This window comes from Somniosus microcephalus, chromosome 3 (assembly GCF_052327205.1).
Source record: "Somniosus microcephalus isolate GS21.2 chromosome 3, FLI_Smic_1.0, whole genome shotgun sequence".
In the NCBI taxonomy this organism is placed as follows: domain Eukaryota; kingdom Metazoa; phylum Chordata; class Chondrichthyes; order Squaliformes; family Somniosidae; genus Somniosus; species Somniosus microcephalus.
This window is the reverse complement of record NC_140989.1, coordinates 17,326,173-17,351,359: the sequence shown is the minus strand read 5'-3', so window position 1 is coordinate 17,351,359 and position 25,187 is coordinate 17,326,173. Positions and strand designations below refer to the sequence as shown.

General features: G+C 45.9%; 1 protein-coding gene across 1 annotated transcript in view; it reads left to right on the top strand.

Moving 5' to 3' along the window:
- Window positions 1–8,414: 8,414 nt before the first annotated feature.
- Window positions 8,415–25,187, top strand: part of cd109 (CD109 molecule) — a 183,368-nt gene continuing 166,595 nt past the window's right edge. Inside the window, exons 1-4 of the mRNA XM_085979227.1 lie at window positions 8,415–8,946; window positions 12,670–12,830; window positions 20,670–20,698; window positions 22,797–23,021. Coding sequence (XP_085835353.1) covers window positions 8,870–8,946; window positions 12,670–12,830; window positions 20,670–20,698; window positions 22,797–23,021 — 492 coding nt within the window. The 5' untranslated portion in view covers window positions 8,415–8,869. The remainder of the gene's footprint in view (window positions 8,947–12,669; window positions 12,831–20,669; window positions 20,699–22,796; window positions 23,022–25,187) is intronic.

Genomic DNA, 25,187 nt, shown 5'->3' with positions numbered 1-25,187 from the left:
AGCCCAATGGCCTAGTGGAAAAATCGGTCCAGACAGTGAAAAGACTGATGTACAAGGCAAAAGACGGTGGAACTGACTTCTACCAGAGCATGCTTGTATACCGCACAACGCCGCTCGAGTGTGGTGTGTCACCAGCCCAACTCCTTATGGGACGTCGGCTAAGGTCAAACCTACCCATCCCGGAGAACCTCCTGAAAACAAAAGAGGGGGAGAAAGTGAGGAAGTTCAAAGAGCAACAGAAAGAAAAGCAAAAGTACTACTATGACAGAGGAACACAAAACCTACCTGAACTCCACACTGGTGACCAAGTAAGGTTCAAAGACAAAACAAACACATGGACTCAGAAGGGAACTGTCCTGAGTGAAGTTCAACCAAGATCATACACCATTCAGACAGATGAGGGTGCTGTTCTGAGAAGAAATCGTCGAGATCTTCTCATGGGACCAGCCACAGCAGGTCAAAAGACTGATACTGTTGAACAACCTGATCACACAGCAGGTCAAAAGGCAGATACTGTTGAACAACCTGATCACACAGCTGAGAAATCATCATCTGAGGCAACAACTCAGATTCAAGGACAATCAATCAGAAAATCCTCAAGACACGTGAAGCCTCCTGAGAGACTCATTGAGCAAATTTAAGGACTATTGTTATAGAAGGAAGTAACGTTATCTTATTCTTTCTTCAAGTTCTAGTGTATTGACATATTTCATGTGAACACACAAAGCAAGGTTAAAAAACCTTGATCATGATAATGATAATGTAAGTTCATTAAGTGCTACAGTTAAAATGTAGATTAATACAAAGAAAGCATGTTGTTAGTTAAAAGTAAAATACTTTTGTTTTAAGAAAGGGAGATGTAATGATATCAGCAAATAGTGCTGGTATTTGCCTGTTTGATTATGATGCCTTACCAGCATAGTTGCCTGATTGATTACTTATGCCTGACCAGCAGAGGTCATGTGAGAGACAAGCAGTTTAGTTTTAGTTTCGCTTTTAGATGGATCACTAGCATGGTGTCTCCTGTAATGCTGTTAAAAAGAGTTGAACAGACTTTAGATTAAAAGACATTCTCTTTCATAAATGTCTCGTCATTGAACCCACAAAGAAATCAATACATGTCATAGGAGAGAAAGAGAGAGAGAGAGAGCCATAGGAGAGAGAGAGAGAGAGAGTGTGTCATAGGGGAGAGAAAGAGAGAGAGAGTGTGTGCCATAGGGGAGAGAGAGAGAGTGTCATGGGGGAGAGAGAGAGAGAGAGAGTGCCATAGGGGAGAGAGAGAGAGAGAGAGAGAGAGCCATAGGAGAGAGAGAGTGTCATAGGGGAGAGAGAGAGAGAGAGAGAGTGCCATAGGAGAGAGAGAGAGAGAGAGAAAGAGAGAGTGCCATAGGAGAGAGAGAGAGAGAGAGAGTGTGCCATAGGAGAGAGAGAGGGAGTGTGCCACAGGAAAGAGAGAGAGAGTGTGTCATAGGGGAGAGGGAGAGAGAGAGAGAGTGTCATAGGGGAGAGAGGGAGAGAGAGAGTGTGTCATAGGGGAGAGAGAGAGAGAGAGAGAGTGTGCCACAGGAGAGAGTGTGTCATAGGAGAGAGAGCTCTTTCAGAACATTCACAGTCAAACCACTAACACCACTGTCAGATCACAGCCAAATTACTGCGTATCTTAAAAGGACAGAAACAACCAACACAGAAACACAGCCCAGTAAGCAGTACAACATTAAAAAATCCTACAGATGGGCCCAAAACAGTACGGAAAAATACCAGAAAGCAATTAGCAGCCAATCAACTCAATCCCTCTTGGACAACTTCCTGGAAAACACATACACTCACAATAAAGAAGGCGTAAACCAGGCAGTGAATAACCTAAATAATATTTTTGATAATTTGGCAACAATGTCGAACTTGATATCTCGCAAGAGTAAACCCAAAACACAAAACCACGAAAAATGGTTTGATTCAGACTGTCATAACATGAGGAAAAAACTCAGAAAAATATCAAACCAAAAACACAGACAACCAGAAAACGAGGAACTACGCCTTGCTTATTGTCAGGCACTAACACAATATAAAAACACACTCAGAGCCAAGAAAGAACAGTATATTAAGAATAAACTCAGCTCCATTGAGGAATCTATCGATTCTAATTGTTTCTGGGACAACTGGAATACATTACACAAAAAGCAACGTGAAGAATTGCCCATTGAAAATGGAGACATATGGGAAAACCATTTTGAAAAATTATACCAGAAAAACACACTAAGCCCAGAGCAAGATCTAATATGCAAAGAATTGGAAAAGCTCGAACTGGCCATAAAAGACCAACAAAACCCATTAGACCACCCAATAACTGAAAAAGAGCTACTTGAAAAATTCAAGGACCTGCGACCAAGAAAAACTTGCGGTGCAGATGGCATCCTAAACAAGATGATTAAACACACTGATGATAAAATGAAATTGGCTATCCTAAAACTCTTCAACTTGGCTCTGAGTGTCGGTTACTTCCCTGATATCTGGAACAAAGGACTCATAATGCCCATATACAAAAGTGGAGACAAAGTTGACCCAAATAACTATCGAGGCATCTGTGTGAACAGTAACCTGGGGAAGATATTCTGTAGTATCATAAACCAAAGACTTATAAATTTCCTTGAGGAGCACGATGTCTTGAGTAAAAGCCAAATAGGATTCTTACCAAATTAAAGAACAGCGGACCATATTTTCACCCTACACACCCTAATTGACAAACATGTTCACCAAAACAAAAGCAAAATTTTTGCCTGCTTTATAGATTTCCAGAAGGCTTTCAATTCTATTTGGCACGACGGTCTATTCTTGAAACTTATTGAAAGTGGGGTAGGGGGAAAAACATATGATGTAATTAAATCAATATATACAAACAATAAATGTGCAGTTAAAATTGGAGAAAAACAAACAAAATATTTCTCACAGGGGCGTGGAGTGGCGCAGGGCTCGCCTATCTCACCGACACTCTTTAATATTTACATAAATGAATTGGCAAAACTATTTGAACAATCTACAGCACCTGGCCTTGCCCTATATGACTCCAAGGTTAAATTCCTCCTCTATGCAGATGACCTGGTTCTGCTCTCACCAACTGAGGAGGGACTACAGCGGAACCTGGATCTGCTAGAGTCATTCTGTCAGACCTGGGCCCTGACAATAAACCCCAAAAAAACCAAAGTTCTGGTGTTCCAGCAAAGATCCAGACATCAGGGACCCAGAATAAACTTCACAATAGGAGCAACTAAAATCGAACAAACTACAAATTACACATACCTAGGCCTAAAAATCAGTTCTACGGGAAACTTTCATTTGGCTGTGAATGAACTGAAAGAGAAAGCAAGAAGGGCTTTCTATGCCATCAAGAAGTCAACCCAAATAGAAATTCCAATTGTCATTTGGCTCAAAATGTTTAAATCAGTAATTGAACCAATTGCACTCTATGGCAGTGAGGTGTGGGGTACGCTAACACAACAAGAATTCGCAAAATGGGACAAACACCCAATTGAAATCCTGCATGCAGAATTCTGTAAAAGTATCCTCCGGACTCAGAGGAAAACCACAAACAATGCATGCAGGGCAGAACTAGGCCAATATCCACTACTAATTAGTATCCAAAAACGAGCCATCAAATTTTGGAAACACCTAAAAATGAGCAACCCCCACTGCTATCATTACGATGCCTTGAAATGCCAAGAGATGATCATAGAGAAGAGTCCCCTCAGTCAACTAGTCCTGGGACTCAGTGAAGTAACTACCAACACTAATAATAATAACCAGCCCCAGGACAGTGACACCCTAGCACAGAGAATTCAACCCAACACAATTATCACTAAACAAAAGGAAAAATACTTGACCTATTGGACAGAAACGACAAAACCCCAAAACAAACTCGATTGCTATTTGGCCCTAAACAGACAATACACCATGGCTGAATACCTGACCATGGTAAAGGATAGCAAACTGAGAAAAACCTTGACAATGTACAGACTTAGTGAACATAGCCTGGCCATCGAAAAAGGCAGACACAGGCAGACCCAGCTGCCAAGAGAGGACAGGATATGCTCTCACTGCAGTCAGGGAGTGGTGGAGACAGAGATGCACTTCCTCACAACTTGCGGAAACTATCAGGACATGAGGGAGAATTTCTACCCAAAATTCACAAAAATATGCCCTGAATTCAAAAATTTGAATGACCTCCAAAAACTCCCATATCTATTGGGGGAACAGAGAAAATGTGTAACTATAGCGGCAAACTATGTTACAGCTTGCCACAAGCAGAGGGACAACCAGTGACACATTAAATCTAAGAAAAGATTATATGCATATTATATGTGCATATAGCTATGGATACATGGGTATACTTGTCTATACACTGTGGCCTAGAAATTCACTTTGGGGCGGCCAGCTCGCTCGCGCCCAAAAGTTAGCGCTGGGCGGGGAGCCATTAGCGATCGTCAGATATTCAGTGTTAGCGCCCCAAATCGGAACCGGGCGCTATACCAGGGTGTGCCCGCCTCCGCTTGGGGCACTGACACTGAATTTCAGCGCTCTTGGCGCCGCTGCGCCAGCCGCTACGGAGTGGCAGGCTGCGGTACTGCAGGCCTCCTCCTTCTCTTAAGGGGGAGCTGCCTGCAACGGGGAGATCGCCGCTGGAGAGTACTGGCAAATGAGCCCGGCACCACGGAGAAGTGCCGGGTTCGCGGAAAGCAGCCGGCAATGCCGCGGGGGGCGGGGCGGAGGAGGCCGGGGAAGGAGGTGCGGGCAGGCGGCCGCAGAAAAAGCGGCCGGCCGCACCTTCCCCTTTAAAGCGCCCCACTAAGGCTACAGCACGGCCCCGTTTTTTGGTCGCTGTTTGCGGCCGCTTCGGAGGAGGCGGCCGCTACTAAATATGGGGATCGGGCCGGTTTCAGGGCGGAACCGGGGCGCTGCGCACACCGATGGCGTCATCGGTGCCGGCGCAGCGCTAACGGCTACCGCCGCCAATACCGCTGCGCTGAATATCAGCGCAAACTCATTTTTGGCGCAGAAGCCCTCTTTAGGCGGTAACTGGCCGCAAAGCTGGCAGCGCCTTAATGAATTTCTAGGCCTGTATGTCTAGATCGGTGTTTATGTGGTCAATCATACATGTATTTCTGTGCTTTGGCAACATAAGATGTATCTTGTCATGCCAATAAAGTAATTTGAATTGAATTGAATTGAGAGAGAGAGAGAGAGAGAGAGTGCCATAGGAGAGAAAGAGAGAGAGAGCGCCATTGGAGAGAGAGAGAGAGAGAGAGTGTCAAAGGGGAGAGAGAGAGAGAGAGTGCCATAGAGAGAGAGAGAGAGAGCGAGCGAGCCATAGGAGAGAGAGAGAGAGTGTGTCATAGAGAGAGAGAGAGAGAGAGCGAGCGAGCCATAGGAGAGAGAGAGAGAGTGTGTCATAGGGGAGAGAGAGAGAGAGAGAGAGTGCCATAAGAGAGAGAGAGAGAGTGCCATAAGAGAGAGAGAGAGAGAGAGAGTGCCATAAGAGAGAGAGAGAGAGAGTGCCATAGGAGAGAGAGAGAGAGAGAAAGAGAGTGCCAGAGAGAGAGAGAGAGAGAGAGAGAGTGTGTCATAGGGGAGAGAGAGAGAGAGAGAGTGTCATAGGGGAGAGAGAGAGGCAGCTGTAAAAGCCGACCTCGTGAAACAGAAGAGGAAGCATCACAAAAGACAAAATAAAAATATGAAATGGTTTGACCACGAATGCAAAAATGCCAGAAAAGACCTGAGAAAAATATCAAACCAAAAGCATCGGCAACCAAACAATCCGGACCTACGTACTAGATACAATGAAACCCTCAAAAGATATAAACACACCATTAGGAACAAAACACAAAACTATACCCACAAAATACTCGAAGAAATTGAAAACTCCACCAATCCAAAACAATTCTGGGAAATGTGGAATAACCTGAGTACAACACAATTGCAAGCATTACCAATCCAAGATGGCGACATCTGGAGAACACATTTTGAAAACCTCTACAAAGACATCCCAAAAAACAAAACAAACCCAAGTCAACATCAGGTCACAGAAAAACTCCACACATTAGAAGCAACAATTAAAGACAACCAAAACCCTCTAGACTCCCCAATCACATGGAAAGAACTGGCCACAAAAACAAAATCTCTCCACCTAAAGAAAGCCTGTGGCCCAGACAACATCAAAAATGAAATGCTAAAGTTCAGTAATATGGAGATGCAGGGTGCGATACTCAAACTATTCAACATCATATTACGCTCAGGCTGTTTTCCCGATATCTGGTGCCAAGGACTAATCTCCCCCATATATAAAAGTGGAAACAAATCAGACCCAAATAACTACCGCGGCATCTGTGTCAACAGTTGTCTAGGGAAGTTATTCTGCAGTATTCTAAATAGTAGATTACTTGATTTTCTTAACAAACATAATATCCTCAGAAAAAACCAAATAGGCTTTCTTCCAAAACACCGCACCGCCGACCATATCTATACCCTTCACACCCTCATTGAAAAACATAAACACCAAACAAAAAATGGGAAAATATTCGCCTGTTTCATCGACTTCAAGAAAGCCTTTGACTCTATATGGCACGAAGGGCTCTATTATAAACTTCTTCAGTGTGGAATAGGGGTCAAAATTGGAGACAAACGCACCGATTTCTTCACCCAGAGAAGAGGCGTCCGGCAGGGCTGCAATTTGAGCCCGACCCTGTTCAACATATACATAAATGAATTAGCAGACATGCTGGAGCAAAGCGAGTCACCAGGTCTCCGTCTCCTGGATGGAGAAGTGAAGTCCCTGTTCTATGCGGACGACCTGGTTCTGCTGTCTCCCACAGAACAGGGATTACAGCAACAACTAGACCTACTCGACAAATACTGCCAAAATTGGGCTCTAACAGTAAATCTAAAGAAAACCAACATCATGATTTTTCAGAAAAGACCCAGATGTCAGGAAAACAAATACCAGTTTACCCTCAGTGATACCACTATAGGACACACTATGAGCTACACCTACCTTGGTCTAACTATTACAGCATCAGGGAGCTTCAGCATAGCAGTGAATGCACTAAAAGAAAAAGCCCGAAGAGCCCTATATGCAATAAAAAGAAAATTCTACAACATCCAAATCCCAATCAAAATCTGGCTCAAAATTTTTGACAGCATAATCCTGCCCATTGCACTGTACGGTAGTGAAGTATGGGGCCCGCTAAATCACCAAAGCTACACTAAATGGGAAAAACACACAATAGAAGCCCTACATGCAGAATTCTGCCGAAGCATCCTTCGCACCCAAAGAAAAACGGCAACAAATGCATGCAGAGCCGAACTAGGCAGATACCCACTGATAATAAACATCCAAAAACGAGCACTAAACTTCCTAAATCACCTCAAATCTAGCTCCCCAGACACCCTTCATTTCAAAGCCTTTCAGACCCAAGAGCTAAACCCAGAAAAGAGTCCCCTGAGTCAGCTGCTACTGAAACTAAGTACTCAGCCGGACCCTGACCAGCCCCAGACCAACACAGCCGTCCAAACACCAATCCGAGTGAACCAAATCATTAAAAAATGCAAAGAAACCTACCTGGAACATTGGAACAAAATAACCGAAAGCCAAAGCAGATTAGAATGTTACCGGGCCCTAAAAAGAGAATATAAACTGGCAGACTACCTCACGACCATCAGAGACACAAAACAGAGACAGACCCTCACCAGGTACAGACTAAGCGACCACCAACTGGAAATTGAAAAAGGCAGATACAAGAAATCCTGGCAGCCTAGAGAGAATAGAATATGCGATCAATGTCTGGCTGGCGAGGTTGAAACAGAAATGCATTTCCTCCTAAAATGCGAAAAATTCAACACATCAAGAAACATATTATTCAACAAGCTAAGCCAAACAACCCCAGATTTCAAGGAATTGGATGATCTGTCAAAATTGAGATTAGTCCTAGGAGAAGGAGACAGACCATACCTTGGGGCTAAATATGTAACAACATGTCACAACCTGAGGACTGTTTAAAAGTAAGACTGTTTAAAATTAATATTGAACGTACCAAATGAAGTAGAAGGACTGTTTAAAATTAATATTGTTTAAAAGTAATATTGTATATACCCAACAAATGTCAAATCGATTGACACCTACAGAATGTTGGAAAACTGTACCTTTTTGCTATGTAAGCTTTGGCAATATGGTTCTCTGTAAACTTTCATGCCAATAAAGCATTTGAACTGAACTGAACTGAACTGAGAGAGAGTGTCATAGGGGAGAGAGAGAGAGAGAGAGTGTGCCATAGAGAGAGAGAGAGAGAGAAAGAGAGTGCCATAGAGAGAGAGAGTGTGTGCCATACGAGAGAGAGAGAGAGAGAAAGAGAGTGCCATAGAGAGAGCGAGTGAGAGAGAGAGAGTGAGTGCCAGAGAAAGAGAGAGAGAGAGATAGTGCCATAGAAAGAGTGAGAGAGAGAGTGTGAGTGCCAGAGAGAGAGTGTGTGTGTGAGAGAGAGAGCCAGAGAGAGAGAGAGTCATAGAGAGAGAGAGAGTGTGAGAGAGAGAGAGAGGGAGAGCTATAGGAGAGATTGTGCCATTGGAGAGAGAGCCAGAGAGAGAGAGAGAGGGCCATAGAGGAGAAAGGGATAGTTCCAGAGAGTGTGCTAGAGAGAGAAAAGGAGAGACTGTGCCATAGAGGTAGAGAGTGCGAGACTGTCACAGAGAGAGAGAGACTTTGCCAGAGAGAGGGTGTGCTACAGAGGGAGATTCTTCCACAAAGTGAGACAGCCTATACCACAGACTGTGCCACCGATAGATATTGTGACACTGAGAGGAACGCACTTCGCCTGGGACCTACACCATGACACTGCTCACCTGGACGCTGTCAGTCTCTGCCCAGTTACTGCTCAGTCTCCTCTCCACCTGCAGTACCAGCAGGTAAGTCCCAGCTTAAACTGCTCCTGTTTGTAATAAAATATTGTTGCTTTTTAAAAGTGTACTTGTATCCGATTAATTGTTTATATAAAAAGAATTCCATCCTCCTCTTCAGCCATGGTGTGGAGATGCCGGAGTTGGACTGGGGTGGACAAATGTAAGAAGTCACACAACACCAGGTTATAGTCCAACAGCTTTATTTGAAATCACAAGCATTCGGAGCGCTGCTTGAACTTCACCTGAAGAAGGAGCAGTGCTCCGAAAGCTTGTGATTTCAAATAAAGCTGTTGGACTATAACCTGGTGTTGTGTGACTTCTTACATCTCTTCAGCCAGGCAAAGAATGAGGATGGAATCTCCTTGTGGAATCTTTTTCAATAGCCTTTGGAAATTTTTTTCTGTTAAAATGCGTGTTGTTTTCAGTTTGTGAATTCTGCAGTCAGTGTGAATGTTTATTAACCTCTCCCTATTCCGAAAATGGAGACTCAAAGGTCACTTTGTGTTATTTCTGGGATCTTTGGAGAGGGTGCAGAAGAGATTTACCAGAATGGTTCCAGGGATGAGGGATTACAGTTACGTGGATAGACTGAAGAAGCTGGGGTTGTTCTCCTTAGAGCAGAGAAGGCTAAGAGGAGATTTGATAGAGGTGTTCAAAATCATGAGGGGTCTGGACAGATTAGCTAGAGAGAAACTGTTCCCATTAGCGGAAGTGTCGAGAACCAGAGGACACCAAATAAAGGAGATTAGCAAAAGAACCAAAGGCGACATGAGGGAAAACCTTTTTAACACAACGAGTGGCTAGGATTTGGAATGCGCTGCCTGATGGGGCGGTAGATACAGATTCAGCAGTAGCCTTCAAAAGGGAATTGGATAAATACTTGAAGAAGAAAAAAATTGCAGGGATATAGGGAGAGAGCGGGGGAGTGGGACTGACTGGATTGCTCTTCGAAAGAGCCGGCGCAGACTCGATGGGCCGAATGGCCTCCTTCTGTGCTGTGCTATTGTATGATTATATGATTCTAATAATTCTACAATTTTCCCTGTGTCTAAATACCTGTCTATACGGACTGTTTATTCCCTGTAATGTGCAATATGAGATACCAGAAACTGATTCAAATACTGGTTAGACCAGATGTGTAACTGTTATCCACGCACACAGATCACACTCACATCTTTCCCCATCTTTAGAAAGTTGTGGTTTTAACATTTTCAAACCATACCTCTTGTGTATCTGTCTGTGCATGCATATAATATGCGTAGATGCAGACGAATAATATGCCAAATTGGATACCGTAAAACATTTTAACAACTTTTGAAACAGACTAAATGTTACATGGATATTCATAGAGAAAGACAATTTGTGGGATTTTCTGCATGATTAAGGAATGTGAGATTTTGTGTGCTTGCGTAATATATATATGATGATAGAGCTGTGTGTGTATATCTGTGTGTGAAACATAGAAACATAGAAGATAGGAGCAGGAGTAGGCCATTCGGCCCCTCGAGCCTGCTCCGCCATTCAATGAGATCATGGCTGATCATCCAAATTCAGTACCCTGTCCCTGCTTTCTCCCCATATCCCTTGATCCCTTTAGCCTTAAGAAATATATCCAACTCCTTCTTGAATATATTTAATGAATTGGCCTCCACTGCCTTCTGTGGTAGAGAATTCCACAGGTTCACCACTCTGTGGGTGAAGAAATTCCTCCTCATTTCTGTCCTAAATGGCTTACCCCTTATCTTTAGACTGTGACCCCTGGTTTTGGACTCCCCGACCATCGGGAACATCCTTCCTGCATCAAGTCTGTCCAGTCCTGTTAGAATTTTATAAGTTTCAATGAGATCCCCTCTCATTCTTCTGAACTCCAGTGAGTATAAGCCCAATCGACCCAATCTCTCCTCATACGTCATTCCTGCCATCCCAGGTATCAGCCTGGTGAATCTTCGCTCTACTTCTTCCATGGCAAGAACATCCTTCCTCAGATAAGGTGACCAAAACTGCACACAATACTGTGTGAATCTGTGTGCATGTGTGTGAATGGATATATTCTGGTCTCCGTTTGATTGCGGGCTAAATTTTCCGAAACAATGCTCCGTCTCTAAAGATTTACTGTATCAATGTGAATATTGCTATTTATATCATAGGTCCTTGATTTCCATATTAAAAGGAGCCTATCGCCTGAAACAGTGGTCACGTTGGACACCCGACTGTAGGGCCCTTTCAAAATGGCGGCGGTCACATCGCCGGTGCTAACGGGGGCGATAAGGCCACTGACCCCATTGTGAAGCCATTACTGCCCTGTTAATGTCAGGCGAGGGCAGTGGAAGTCAACCCCTTTAAGTTTCCCTATCCTTTGACAATGTTACTGTTTTCCCCTCTTCCTAACTCAGGGACACCGAGACCATCTCCATTGTCCCAAGGCAGTGAAAATCGCTGCCTATAAATTGTTTTTGGTCTCTACGGAGTTTCAAGGACGTTTATACAGTGCGGCACTTACATCGACTCTACAGCACAGAAACGGACCATTCAGCCCAACTGGTCTGTGTTTATGATAGCAAAATACTGCAGATGCTGGAAATCCGAAATAACAACAGAAAATGCTGGAAAAACTCAGCATCCAGGCAACATCCGTGGAGAGAAAATAGAGTCAACGTTTCGGGTGAAAATCCTTTGACAAGACCCTTTGTCTTGACAAAGAGTTTTCACCCGAAACATTGACTCTATTTTCTCTCCACGGATGTTGCCTGGCCTGCTGAGTTTTTCCAGCATTTTCTGTGGTCTGTGTTTATGCCTCACACGAGCCTCCTCCCACTCCTCTTCATCTCACCCTGTCAGCAAATCCTTCTACATTGCTGTGGTGTTTGGCTCAAAGTTGAAAGAAGCGCCCCTCCAGTGGCTCGGTTTAGAAGCGCGCTGCCCAGTGTGGTACTGAGCCATACAGAGCAAGAAGGTCCTCGGTTCTGTCCCTGTTCTATGCTGAGTTACCTGATCTCAGCAGTAGGGGAGCTAACAGTGACTTACAAAGGAGAGAAGAACACAATTGGCCAAGGTTCCTGCTCTTCATCACCATCCAATGACTCCTGCTGGGAAGTACATGGGTAGACTTTAGGTGAGAACATGACCTGTCTCGGTTAAAATGGCTCTCCGTCACTCACTGTCCAGGTTCACACACCGGAACATAGGAAGAGGAGGAGGCCATTCATCCCCTTGAGCCCGTTCCGCCATTTAATTAGATCATGGCTTATCTGCATCTTAACTCCAGCTACCTGCCTTGGCTCCATATTCTTTTATACCCTAGCCTAGCAAAAATCTATCAATCTCAGTTTTGAAATTTTCAATTGACCCCCAGCCTCAACAGCTTTTTGGGGAAGAGAGTCCCAGATTTCCACTACCCTTTGTGGGAAGAAGTGCTTCCTGGCATCACCCTGAACGGCCTGGCTCTAATTTTAAGGTTATGCCCCCTTGTTCTGGACTCCCCCCACCAGAGGAAATAGTTTCTCTCCTGTCTACCCTATCAAATCCTTTAATTACCTTAAACGCCTCAATTAGATCACCCCTTAATCTTCTATACTCAAGGGAATAAAAGCCTAGTCTGAGGATAACCAGGCCAGTGTATCCCAGCATGTCAAACCCTTCAGGGAAAGATGGAAGGTGAGGAAAATAGGGAAGGGCAATCTAGCTGCGTGGAATTAAACGGGTAACCCTGTTTCTTTTTATATATTTTAGACCGACCTACATCATCACGGCACCAAGGAGACTTTCCCCCAGACTTAATTTGACGTTCACAGTATGCCCGCTGCAGGACAGCCTGCCCCCTCTGAGAATAACAGCACAGATCAGCAAGGACGGGCAGAATCTGAGTCGTGCTGAAGGTGCCTTCCACCCAGGTAAGATGACATGGAATAATCAGGGTTAATTGCAAGATAAATGTCCCTTCTGCTCTGCCCTGTGATGCACTACCCGGTGGGGTAGAGCAGAGGTTTACACTTTTTATTAAATGGTAAGCTCAGTGGGTAGCACCCTTGCTTCTGAGTCTGAAGATCGAGGGTTCCAGACAAACTCCGAGACTTCAGCACAAAATCTAGGCTGACACTCTTTCGGATGAGACGTTAAACCGAGGTCTGCCCTCACAGGTGGGCATAAAAGATCACACGTCCACTATTTTAAGAAAGAGCAGGGGAGTTATCCCCGGTGTCCTGGGGCCAATATTTATCCCTCAAACAATGGCCCAGAAATTTGGGTCGGGGGCTTCCCGCGGGTGCAAGCCCCCGACCTGCACTTACCTTGCGCGCCAGCCGTTGAGCTGTGGGCCCCCGTGGAATTGCGATCCTGGACCTCCTCCAACTGCCGGCGCGCAGTGCTTGCGTATCCCAGGGGCGCAGTTAGTTCAATGCGTCCCCTGGGATCACGTGGGCCATGGGGAGCCAATCGGAGCAGGGAATGCTTCATTCATAAGTTTGACAGGAAGGGCTCACCCGTGGAGACCCGAATTTCTGGGCCATTATCACTAAAACAGATTATCTAGTCATTATCACTTTGTTGTTTGTGGGAGCTTGCTGTGCGCAAATTACCTGCCGCGTTTGCTACATTACAACAATGACTACACTTCAAAAAGTACTTCAGTGGCTGTATTTTGGGATGTCCCAAAGTTGTGAAAGGCGCTATAGAAATGCAAGTCTTTCCTTGGAGCTGATGGCCTGTGGCGTTGCTCACCGGTACTCTGCAGGGGCCATGATTCTGGTGTTTGGCTGCTAACCGAACCTTGACCTATTAAAGCCACGCGTCAGGTGCTCCTTGTGGGGAGGTAGTCAAAAGGCATTCCTGAGGTCAATTAGGGTGGCGGCCATGCTTCCTGCCCGCCATATTGGAAGCTTAGTGCCTTAGTGTCCGTTTAGCGCCTGAAAAACAGATGTTGCGCACGTGTTCTGGGTCCCACGACACCAAAGCCTTTCTCTTCAGTCTGCACTGGGAAGTGTGTCACATCTTGACTCCACTCCACAACCCTCCAGCTCCCTCATGCCCTGTCAATCGCCCATTGACGCTTCCTCGCCGACACTATCTAACCTCCCTGGGTGAATGTTTCTGAGCTGGCAGTGAGACTAAAGAAGCAAGTGATGCAGGGGCTGAGGTCAAAGGGTTTGGGGGGGGCAGAGGAACGTGGGGCTGGGTGTCTCTGCAGGAACTCCTGGGTGAGCTTGACTCTAAGTTCATCTCCTTCATCTCCCTCTTCATGATGGTAATTCACAATGCGGTGTTTCTGTCTCCTGTTCCTCCTCCTCCTCATCTTCCATCTTCCGTGCCCTCTGTTGCTGTGGTGGATCTGCAGGAAAGGAAGGTACACACTTAGAATGGGTCATTTATCCCTTTAGGATTAGGAGACAGAAAAGGGGATGGAAGTGTGTGGCTGTGTGGTGCTTCACTGTGCAACTGCATTGGTGTACAGTTGCTTACCTGGCATGGCAATATGCCTCCAACCTCGCCACCTCCCATGGCAGGAGCAGAGTGTCTCCCCCTGAAAGCCATGGCCTCCTCTTTGTAGGGCATGGGATGTTTCAGGTTGGGGCTGGCCCTTTGGTGGCCATTGTGTACCATTTCCCCTGTAACTCGCCAAGGCTTCTTCGACAGCACCTCCCAAACCCGCGGCTTCTACCACCTAGAAGGACAAGGGCAGCAGGCGCATGGGAACACCATCACCTCCAACTTCCCCTCCAAGTTACACACCATCCTGACTTGGAAATATATCGATGTTCATCGTCGCTGGGTCAAAATCCTGGAACTCCCTCCCTAACAGCACTGTGGGAGCAACTTCGCCACACGGACTGCAGCAGTTCAAGAAGGCGGCTCACCGCCACCTTCTCAAGGGCAACTGGGGATGGGCAATAAATATTGGCCTTGCCAGCGACGCCCACATCCCAGGAACGATTAAAAAAAATGATTGAGTAAGCTAGGTGAAGGCTAGCAATTGAGCGCGTTCCAAATGGCACGGGAGACCTGAAGGCAGAGATGAGGTGATATCACCCCATTGAAGTGGAGAAAGGGTTATGAAGGGTGTGCCAGCAAGTAATTGCTGCTGGCGAGATGGATAACAATGCTGTAAGATCTCAAACTTGTTCCGCCTCCTCAACCAGTGTCCATGTGAAGGGTTAGTTGTACAGCTGTTTTCATCGCTCCACCATTGGCGGCCGTGCCTTCCGCTGCCAAGGCTCTAAGCTCTGGAATTCCCTCCCTTACCCTCTCCTCCTCTCTACTTCTATTTCCTCCTTTAAGATGCTCCTTAAAACCTACCTTTTTGACCAAGCTTTTGGTCATCTGCCCTAATACCTCATGTGGCTCGGTGTCAAATGTTGTTTTATAACGCCCCTGTGACGCGCCTCGGGAAGTTTTCCTACGTTAAAGGCGCTATATAAATGCAAGTTGCTGTTGTTATTGTTAAGAGATTTTCTTCTTAAAGGTGCTATGTAAATACATGTTGTTGTTGTAGTTACTTTTAGCGTTTGAAGAGGGTGCTGATACACAAGGTGCCCAAGAAAGAAAAGTGACAGTAACTGGTGTGTTACCTTGCCTGTCCTGGTCGGGTCATTGAACTTTTTAGCGTCACTTTTCTGCAGTCCTGGGAGTGAGAGAGCTGGTGCTCAGCGTCAGTGCCACCTCTGTTCACATGGCACGGTGCCCCTGGTTGGTTTCCTGCCACGTACACCCAGCACTCTGTCCCTCCCAAGCTCTGTTTGAGCAAGGAAAGTTTGCAGATCGGACTCACGTGAAATTGTGGCACCTTTAAATGAAATAAAACATAAAAATTACATCTATTCGAGAAGGAAATCGTCAAATATCAAACTGTGGCCATTTTTTTTAAAAGGTAAAAAGAAACTTGATGCCAGCTTGGAATTTAATTGACTCACCTAATTTGTTGATTTAAAAGATCACATTGAAATCAATAGAAAAAGTAGCCTAACATAATAGTCCTTTTGAAATAAGGATACAGAGAATGAGGCTTCTCATGTATGTGACTGGATTGAATATCATATTTACGGGCAAATATGAACCCTAGGCTGACTAATTCTTCGAACATCAACAGAAAAAAGGTTGTGTTTCCAAAATAATGTATATGATTGCATAAAACCCCCGCAAGGAACAGTTCAGTTTACTTCTGAATGATATTTGATAGGTAGGCTCTTCCTCCTAACCAACGGACTTGTTGTCTAATTGTGGCCCCTGAAGCTTTTGTTGCCTTGAAAACTGACCGCCCCGCTGAACGGGGATGGCTTCATTCGCTTCCGCGTTTTTTTTGGGTTTGCCCGACTGTATTAATAGCACAGACTTAATATATTGTGGGAAAATTTGAAAAGAAAAGGAGGCCGGGGGTTGATTGAATAGTTGGGTGTCATTGGGCGTGGCCGTGCGAGAGATCAAGTTTTAAGAACTCCACAGCACCATCGCCTCCCTGTTGATGGAGCTGCCTTTTCCAGGGAATTGTGCAGTTGTAATTGGAGCCCTCTTCTAAGAGCCAGTGTGTAAAAAAAATCTATAATCTGATATTCCTTTGTATAAGCGTTCCCTGGTCACAACTCCCACAAACTGATTACGTTCTCCTCCTTTGGGAATGGGTGGTAGAGTGAGTCAGCACGCCATCTTTTCATGCCTCAGTCTTGATTCAGTGTAAACACTCTTGCTGAGTCAGAAGGTTGTGGGTTCAAGTGCCACTCCAGAGATTTGAGCCTATAATCCAGGCTGACACTCCCAGTGCAATACTGAGGGAGTGTTGCACTGTCGGAGGTGCCGTCTTTCGGGTGAGACGTCAAACCGAGGCAGCAACTGCTCTCTCAGGTGGATGCAAAAGATCCCACGATACTATAGAAAACATAGAAACATAGAAGATAGGAGCAGGAGTAGGCCATTCAGCCCCTCGAGCCTGCTCCGCCATTCAATGTGATCATGGCTGATCATCCAAATTCAGTACCCGGTTCCTGCTTTCTCCCCATACCCCTTGATCTCTTTAGCCTTAAGAAATATATCCAACTCCTTCTTGAATATATTTAATGTATTGGCCTCTACTGCCTTCTGTGGTAGAGAATATAGAAGGACGATGTGGTCATAGAAATCGGGCAGGGGGACTGTGATATACTTGAACATATTAGCATCGAGAGGGAGGAGGTACTAGTGGTTTTAGCAGGCTTAAAAGTGGATAAATCCCCAGGCCCGGACGAGATGTATCCCAGGCTGCTATGTGAGGCAAAGAAGGAGATTGCAGGGGCTCTGACACAAATTTTCAGAATCTCTCGGGCCACAGGGGTTGTGCCAGAGGACTGGAGAACAGCTAACGTAGTACCATTATTCAAGAAGGGTAGTAGGGATAAACCAGGGAATTACAGGCCAGTGAGCCTAACATCAGTGGTAGGGAAATTATTGGAAAAAATTCTGAGGGACAGAATTAGTCTCCACTTGGAGAGGCAAGGATTAATTAGGGATAGCCAGCATGGCTTTGTCAAGGGAAGATCATGTCTGACCAATTTGATTGAATTTTTCGAGGGGGTGACTAGGTGTGTGGATGAGGGTAGTGCAGTGGATGTGGTTTACATGGATTTCAGTAAGGCTTTTGATAAAGTCCCGCATAGGAGACTGGTCAGGAAGGTAAGAGCCCATGGGATCCAGGGTGCCTTGGCACATTGGATCCAAAACCGGCTTAGTGGCAGAAGGCAGAGGGTGATGGTGGAAGGTTGTTTTTGTGACTGGAAGCCTGTGTCCAGTGGGGTACCGCAGGGATCGGTGCTGGGTCCCTTGCTGTCTGTGGTCTACATTAATGATTTGGATGTGAATGTAAAAGGTATGATCAGTAAGTTCGCAGATGACACGAAAATTGGTGGGGTGGTAAATAGCGAGGAGGGAAGCCTCAGGCTACAGGACGATATAGATGGGTTGGTCAGATGGGCGGAACAGTGGCAAATGGAATTTAACCCTGAAAAGTGTGAGGTGATGCATTTTGGAGGGACTAACAAGGCAAGGGAATACACAATGAATGGTAAGACCCTAGGAAGTACAGAGGGTCAGAGGGACCTTGGTGTGCATGTACATAGATCCCTGAAGGCAGCAGAACAGGTGGATAAGGTGGTTAAAAAGGCATATGGGATACTTGCCTTCATTAGCGGAGGCATAGAATATAAGAGCAGGGAGGTTATGATGGAGCTGTACAAAACGCTGGTAAGGCCACAGCTGGATTACTGTGTGCAGTTCTGGTCGCCACACTATAGGAAGGATGTGATTACTTTGGAGAGGGTGCAGAGGCGATTCACCAGGATGTTACCTGGGCTGGAGCGCTTCAGCTATGAAGAAAGACTGGACAGGCTGGGGTTGTTTTCTTTGGAGCAGAGAAGGCTGAGGGGGGACCTGATTGAGGTGTACAAAATTATGAGGGGCATAGATAGGGTAGATAGAAAGGAACTTTTCCCCTTAGTAGAGGGGTCAATAACAAGGGGGCATAGATTCAAGGTAAGGGGCAGGATGTTTAGAGGGGATTTGAGGAAAACTTTTTCACCCAGAGGGTGGTTGGAATCTGGAACTCACTGCCTGAAAGGGTGGTAGAGGCAGGAACCCTCACAACATTCAAGAAGCATTTGGATGAGCACTTGAAATGCCATAGCATACAAGGCTACGGACCAAATGCTGGAAAATGGGATTAGATTAGACAGGGTTTGATGGCCGGCGTGGACACGATGGGCCGAAGGGCCTCTTTCTGTGCTGTATAATTCTATGACTATGACTCTAATTCCACAGGTTCACCACTCTCTGGGTGAAGAAATTCCTCCTCATTTCTGTCCTAAATGGCTTACCCCTTATCCTTAGACTGTGACCCCTGGTTCTGGACTCCCCAACCATCGGGAACATCCTTCCTGCATCTAGTCTGTCCAGTCCTGTCAGAATTTTTAAAGTTTCAATGAGATCCCCTCTCATTCTTCTAAACTCCAGCGAGTATAAGCCTAATCGACCCAATCTCTCCTCATACGTCATTCCTGCCATCCCAGGTATCAGCCTGGTGAATCTTCGCTGAACTCCTTCCATTACAAGAACATCCTTCCTTAGATAAGGCGACCAAAACTGCACACAATATTCAAGATGTGGTCTCACCAAGGCCCTGTATAACTGCAGCAAGACATCCTTGTTCCTGTACTCAAACCCTCTCGCTACAAAGGCCAACATACCATTTGCCTTCTTAACCGCCTGCTGCACCTGCATGCTTACCTTCAGCGGCTGGTGCACAAGGACAACCAGGTCTCGTTGCACTTCTCCTTCTCCCAATCTATTGCCATTCAGATAATAATCTGCCTTCCTGTTTTTGCCACCAAAGTGGATAACCTCACATTTATCCACGTTATATTGCATCTGCCATGCGTTTGCCCAATCACCCAACCTGTCCAAATCATCCTGGAGTTTCTCGGCATCCTCCTCACAGCACACGCACCCACCCAGCTTTGTGTCATCTGCAAATTTGGAGATATTACATCTAGTTCCCTTGTCTAGATCATTAATATATATTGTGAATAGCTGGGGTCCAAGGACCGATCCCTGCGGTACCCCACTAGTCACTGCCTGCCACTCGGAAAAAGACCCGTTTATTCCAACTCTTTGCTTTCTGTCTGCCAACCAGTTCTCTATCCAAGTCAATACCTTGCCCCCAATCCCATGTGCCTTAACTTTACACGCTAATCTCTTATGCAGGACCTTATCGAAAGCCTTCTGAAAGTCCAAATACACCACATCCACTGGTTCTCCCTTATCTATTTTACCAGTTACATCCTCAAAAAATTCCAGTAGATTAGTCAAGCACGATTTACCTTTTGTAAATCCATGTTGACTTTGTCCGATCCTGTCACTGTTTTCCAAGTGCTCTGCTATTACATCCTTTATAATGGACTCTAGCATTTTCCCCACTACCGATGTCAGGCTTACCGTTCTATAATTCCCTGTTTTCTCTCTACCACCTTTTTTGAATAGTGGGGTAACATTAGCAACCCTCCAATCCATGGGTACTGTTCCAGATTCCATCGAATGAATTCCATCTATTTCGAAGAAGAGCAGGGGAGTTATTCCCGGTGTTCTGGCCAATATTATTCTCTGAAGCAACATAACAAAAACAGATTATCTGTTCATTATCACATTGCTGTTTCTGGGACCTTGGCTGCTGAAGGCAGAGATCTCGGAGGTTTGTGGGGCTGGAGGAGATTACAGAGATAGGGAGGGGTGAGGCCATGGAGCAATTTGAAAACAAGGATGAGTATTTTAAAATCGAGGCGTCGCAGATGCATGGTGCAGGGCAGCAGGCCCATGGGAACACCACCACCTCCAGGTTCCCCTCCAAGTCACACACCATCCTGACTTGGAAGTGTATCGCCGATCCTTCATCGTCGCTGGGTCAAAATCCTGGAACTCCCTCCCTAACAGCACTGTGGGAGCACCTTCACCACACGGACTGCAGCGGTTCAAGAAGGCGGCTCACCACCACCTTCTCAAAGGCAACTGGGGATGGGCAATAAATGTTGGCCTTGCCAGTGACGCCCACATCCCAGGAACGAATAAAATAAAATGTCAGCTCCAGTAACTCTTCCCAGACAGTTTCTTTGACAGTGTTAAAAAAAAAAGAAATAATATATTTAATTCTTTATCACGCTTTGATTTTTCAATAGCTTTCACTACAGCTTATTAATGGAAATTATTTCCTGTGTGGTTCCTTTCAGGTACTATAGGAAGATTGGTCCTTCCAACAGTAAGTATTTTATCATGAAAATGAAGGATATGTAAGATTAGGTTCAGTACATAAGAACATAAGAAATAGGAGCAGGAGTAGGCCAAACGGCCCCTCAAGCCTGCTCTGCCATTCAATAAGATCATGGCCGATCATCGACCTCAACTCCGCTTTCCCGCCCGACCCCCAGATCCCTTGATTCCTCTAGAGTCCAAAATCTATCGATCTCAGCCTTGAACACACTCAATGACTGAGCATCCACAGCCCTCTGGGGTAAAGAATTCCAAAGATTCACCACCCTCTGAGTGAAGAAATTCCTCCTCATCTCAGTCCTAAATGGCCGACCCCTTATCCTGAGACTATGGGGGTGATTTTGCCAATGGGGACATGATGGAGGCGGGACTGCTGCTTGTCATGTTTTAGTCCCGCCTCCATCGACGTCCGGCCAACCCATGCTATTTTCCCTTGCTAGACCTTGTTAAGCCTGCCCAGCGGGCTCAGCAGGCCAATTAAGGGAAAGCCGGTTACTGGTGACGTCAGCGAGTGATGTTTCATCTGTCAAGAGCTTTTGCCAGACGAATTGTCATCGTTTGACAGCTCTGTGAAGCTGTCAATCACTGACAATCTGTCTTCTAAGTTGATACCTGGGACACAGGCTTACTTAGAGATCTGTCCTGAGCAGAAAACAGAAGGCTGATGCATTTGAGAATGCAGCGGCCATTCTGCTTTCTCTGCCGGTGAGATGAGGGACTCCCGAGACCTGAAGGGTTGAAGCCTGGAGGAAGAAGTAAAGGTAAATAAAGCTTTTAAAACACTTAAGACTCACCTCACACACTTAGCTCTGCACACATGCACCCATTACTCACCTGCACACCGGACATCTCGGCCCCTCCGACCCCCGCAGACCGACGGCCCGCCTCGCTGACACTGGCGTGGTTCGGAACCATCGGGAAGCCCACACTTTAGATGGCAAAATAGGGATTATCCAAAAAACTGCCTGTTAACTACATGTTAACAAGCAGTTAATTGGCACTAATCCCCTTCCCGCCTCGGGGAGGTGGCTCCCAGCGCGGGTTGGGTACCCGCCTCCTGGGAAGATGGCACAGAGGCGGGTTGGGGGCGGGATGGTTACCCGCTCCCAGATTCTGCCATTTTCCCGGCAGCCCCGCCTCCATACCCGCCTCCCCAGGGCTGGGAAAATCGCCCCCTATGCCCCCTAGTTCTAGACACTCCAGCCAGGGGAAGCAGCCTCTCAGCATCTACCCTGTCAGTCCCCCTCAGAATCTTATATGAATTTCAATGCGATCACCTCTCATTGCTCTAAACTCCAGAGAGTATAGGCCCATTCTACACAATCTCTCATCATACGACAGCCCTCTCGTCCCAGGAATCGATCCAGTGAACCTACAGGGGTTGATAATGCATAGGTTCCTTGAACTGGCTGTGGCAGTAGGGTTGCCAGCCCCCTCAGGATTGTCCCTGGAGTCTCCGGGAATTGAAGATTAATCTCCTGGACACTGCTGCCAGCAAAAGCCAGGAGAAAAATAATCGGGTCATGGAAATTTTTTTTTTTAAACATTTTTTTGTTTATTAGTCATGTAAAGGTGGGGGATGCAATAGGGTGGACTTTCGCAGACGTCCCCGCCGCCAGTGATACCGTAGAATCGCACTGACGGGAGACGAGGCCTCAGTAAACCTGTCTATTTCGTCACACAAAAGCAAAATACTGCGGTTGCTGGAAATCTGAACTAAAAACAGAAAATTGCTGGAAACTGGAAACCCTAACCCTGGAAACTGGAAAATGCTGTCAAATTTTTGGTCTGATAACGCTCCTGTGCAGCGCCTTGGGACTTTTTACTCCGTTAAAGGTGCTATATCAATATAAGTTGTTGTTGTTGTTGTTGAAACACTCAGCAGGTGAGGCAGCATCTGCGGAGAGAGAAACAGAGTTAATGTTTCAGGTCTCTGACCCTTCGTCAGAACTGGAAAATGTTAGAGATGTAACAGGGTTTTAAGCAAATTTCTCGATTTGTAACTCTGACCATTTTCGGAGTAAGAACAGTTTTTTTTGAGGTCACGCTTTTGGTTTCTCTCTCTCTCTCTCTCTCTCAACCTCTAGGAAGGCTTGCCAGAAAGCCGCTATGAATTGGTGGTGCAAGGCTATGCAGAGGAAAAGTTGCTGTTTTCCAACAGCACCTCCGTGGAGGTGATTGCAGAGAGTGTCCCCAGCTTGATCCAGACGGACAAGGCTATGTACAAACCAGGACAGACAGTGAAAATTCGAACCATCTGCATCTACCCTGATCTCAAACCATACCTGGGCAAAATAAATGTCACCATCCGTGTAAGTACGACTTAAGAAATCTAATGAGTGGCAGAAGGTCATATCCGTTGCTCCCTTAATCCTCCAGAAACACACCTATTAGTTAGTGTGCCCACGCACTTAACCCCACCATAGGTTTGATATTTTAATCGTGTTAATCTGTTTAGTTTAAACTTGCAGAACGATACCGGGGCTAAATGGGTTAAATTATGGGGACAGTTTGCATAGACTAGGCTTGCATTCCCTGGAGTTGAGAAGATTAAGGGGTGATCTCATTGAGGTGTTTAAGACCTTCCACCTGGCCCACACTTGGGGGGTCGCTCCCTCTTGCCCTCACCGACCTGTCCTCACGGGGAGAATGTGTGCGTTCTGTATCGGGCAGCCTGAAGCTCGACAGGTGGCCCTGGATATCTCGGGCGTTTCATCGCTGACTGTTAAACATGGCGATGAGCTTCTGTGGGTGCCAGATTCCCAGCTGATAAATGAAAAATTATATTTTTCTTCGAAGTGTGACACAGGAAGTCGAGTGCGGAACTTAAAGTGCGATAGACCGGAAATGTGCATGACATATATTGTTTTTATAATACAGGAAACTCTCGTTTAAACGGTACCTAAATATCCGGAATTCTCTATTAACCGGCAAAATTCTCACTCTGAAAACAACACCTCAATAACCGGCAATGTTGCTGAGTCCGAGTCTCCCGCGGTGGCCGAGTTAGTCAGTGGGGGTAGTTCTCCAAACTGCCACTACTCGGCTTCTTGGCGCTGTCGGAAGTCCGAACACCTCAATAACAGGAGTCTGACTCTCCCGCGCTGCCGGGAGTCTCTTCCGATCCGCCATTTTTCTGTTTACTGTATAAGTTTTGTTTTACTGTTAAGTAATTAAAGAGTTATGGATTACCCTCAACTGGCAGTACTGTACTTAATCAAGCATCTTCCACCATCCATTTAACACAACATTCTGCAGGTGAGTACTCAATTACTGTATATGGCACATTTCTTGATTTTTTAAATTTTTGTTTGTTAAAAATAGCCTCAGTAGATAACCCTCTCCGTCATCCGGAATTTTTAATCAACCGGCACCATCCCGGTCCCGTCGGTGACGGATACCAAAGAGTAAAATAGCAAACAAAGGAAAGTCGTATCAAAGCATTAAACGGTTGTAAACTAATATTGCCAAAAGCATGCTATAGGCTATTTTCTCTTTAACTTATTCATGTTGCTTGCTTCAGAAGCCTTTCTTTATCACTTGCTCTACAACTTTATTACTCTTTGGCTAGTAGCCCCGATTTCAGTCGCCCCACCATTGGTGGCCATGCCTTCAGCTGCCGAGGCCCTAAGCTCTGGAATTCCCTCCCTAAACCTCTCCGCCTCTCTCGCCTCCTTTAAGACGCTCCTTAAAACCTCCCTCATTGACCATAGAAACATAGAAGATAGGAGCAGGAGTAGGCCATTCGGCCCCTCGAGCCTGCTCCGCCATTTAATGAGATCATGGCTGATCATCCAAATTCAGTACCCTGTCCCTGCCTTCTCCCCATATCCCTTGATCCCTTTAGCCTTAATGTGGCAGGGCTCGTCCGGTCACCTGCCCTAATTTCTCCTTATGTGGCTCGGTGTCAATTTTTGTCAGATAACGCTCCTGTGAAACGCCTTGGGGCGTTTTACTCCGTTAAAGGCGCTGTATAAATACAACTTGTTATTGTGAATAAAATTCCACCTGACATTCCTTCGTACCCTTAGTTTTTTTTAAATTAAGAAACTATCCTGAGATTCAGGGGTAGTGCAGAGTATTATCTAGTAAAGCTCACCGTCCATAGCTCAGCAACATGGCACAGGCGTGTGCGCTCTCAGTGAAATTGCATAGGGGATTGAAGTTGCTCGCTTGGAGGGTTTGCCACTTGAGACTCTGAAATGGGAAGGGTGTTGTATATTCCTCACACGCACAATGCTGTCAGCTGAATAGACCTCTTTGTCTCAATTGTCCTCTGTTCCGGGATTATTCAGACAGTTTTAGAAACAAAAAGCTGAAACCTATTTCTTGCCGGGGGTTTGTTTACTGGATTCTTTGCTCGCTGCGGCAACCAGCGTGCCATCTTTCAGCCGAGTCATTCAGCTGAGGGTGCTTGCCTGATCCTGTGGCTCAGGTGGGTGTTGGAAGATCCCACGCCACTCTTCGTAGAAGACTTA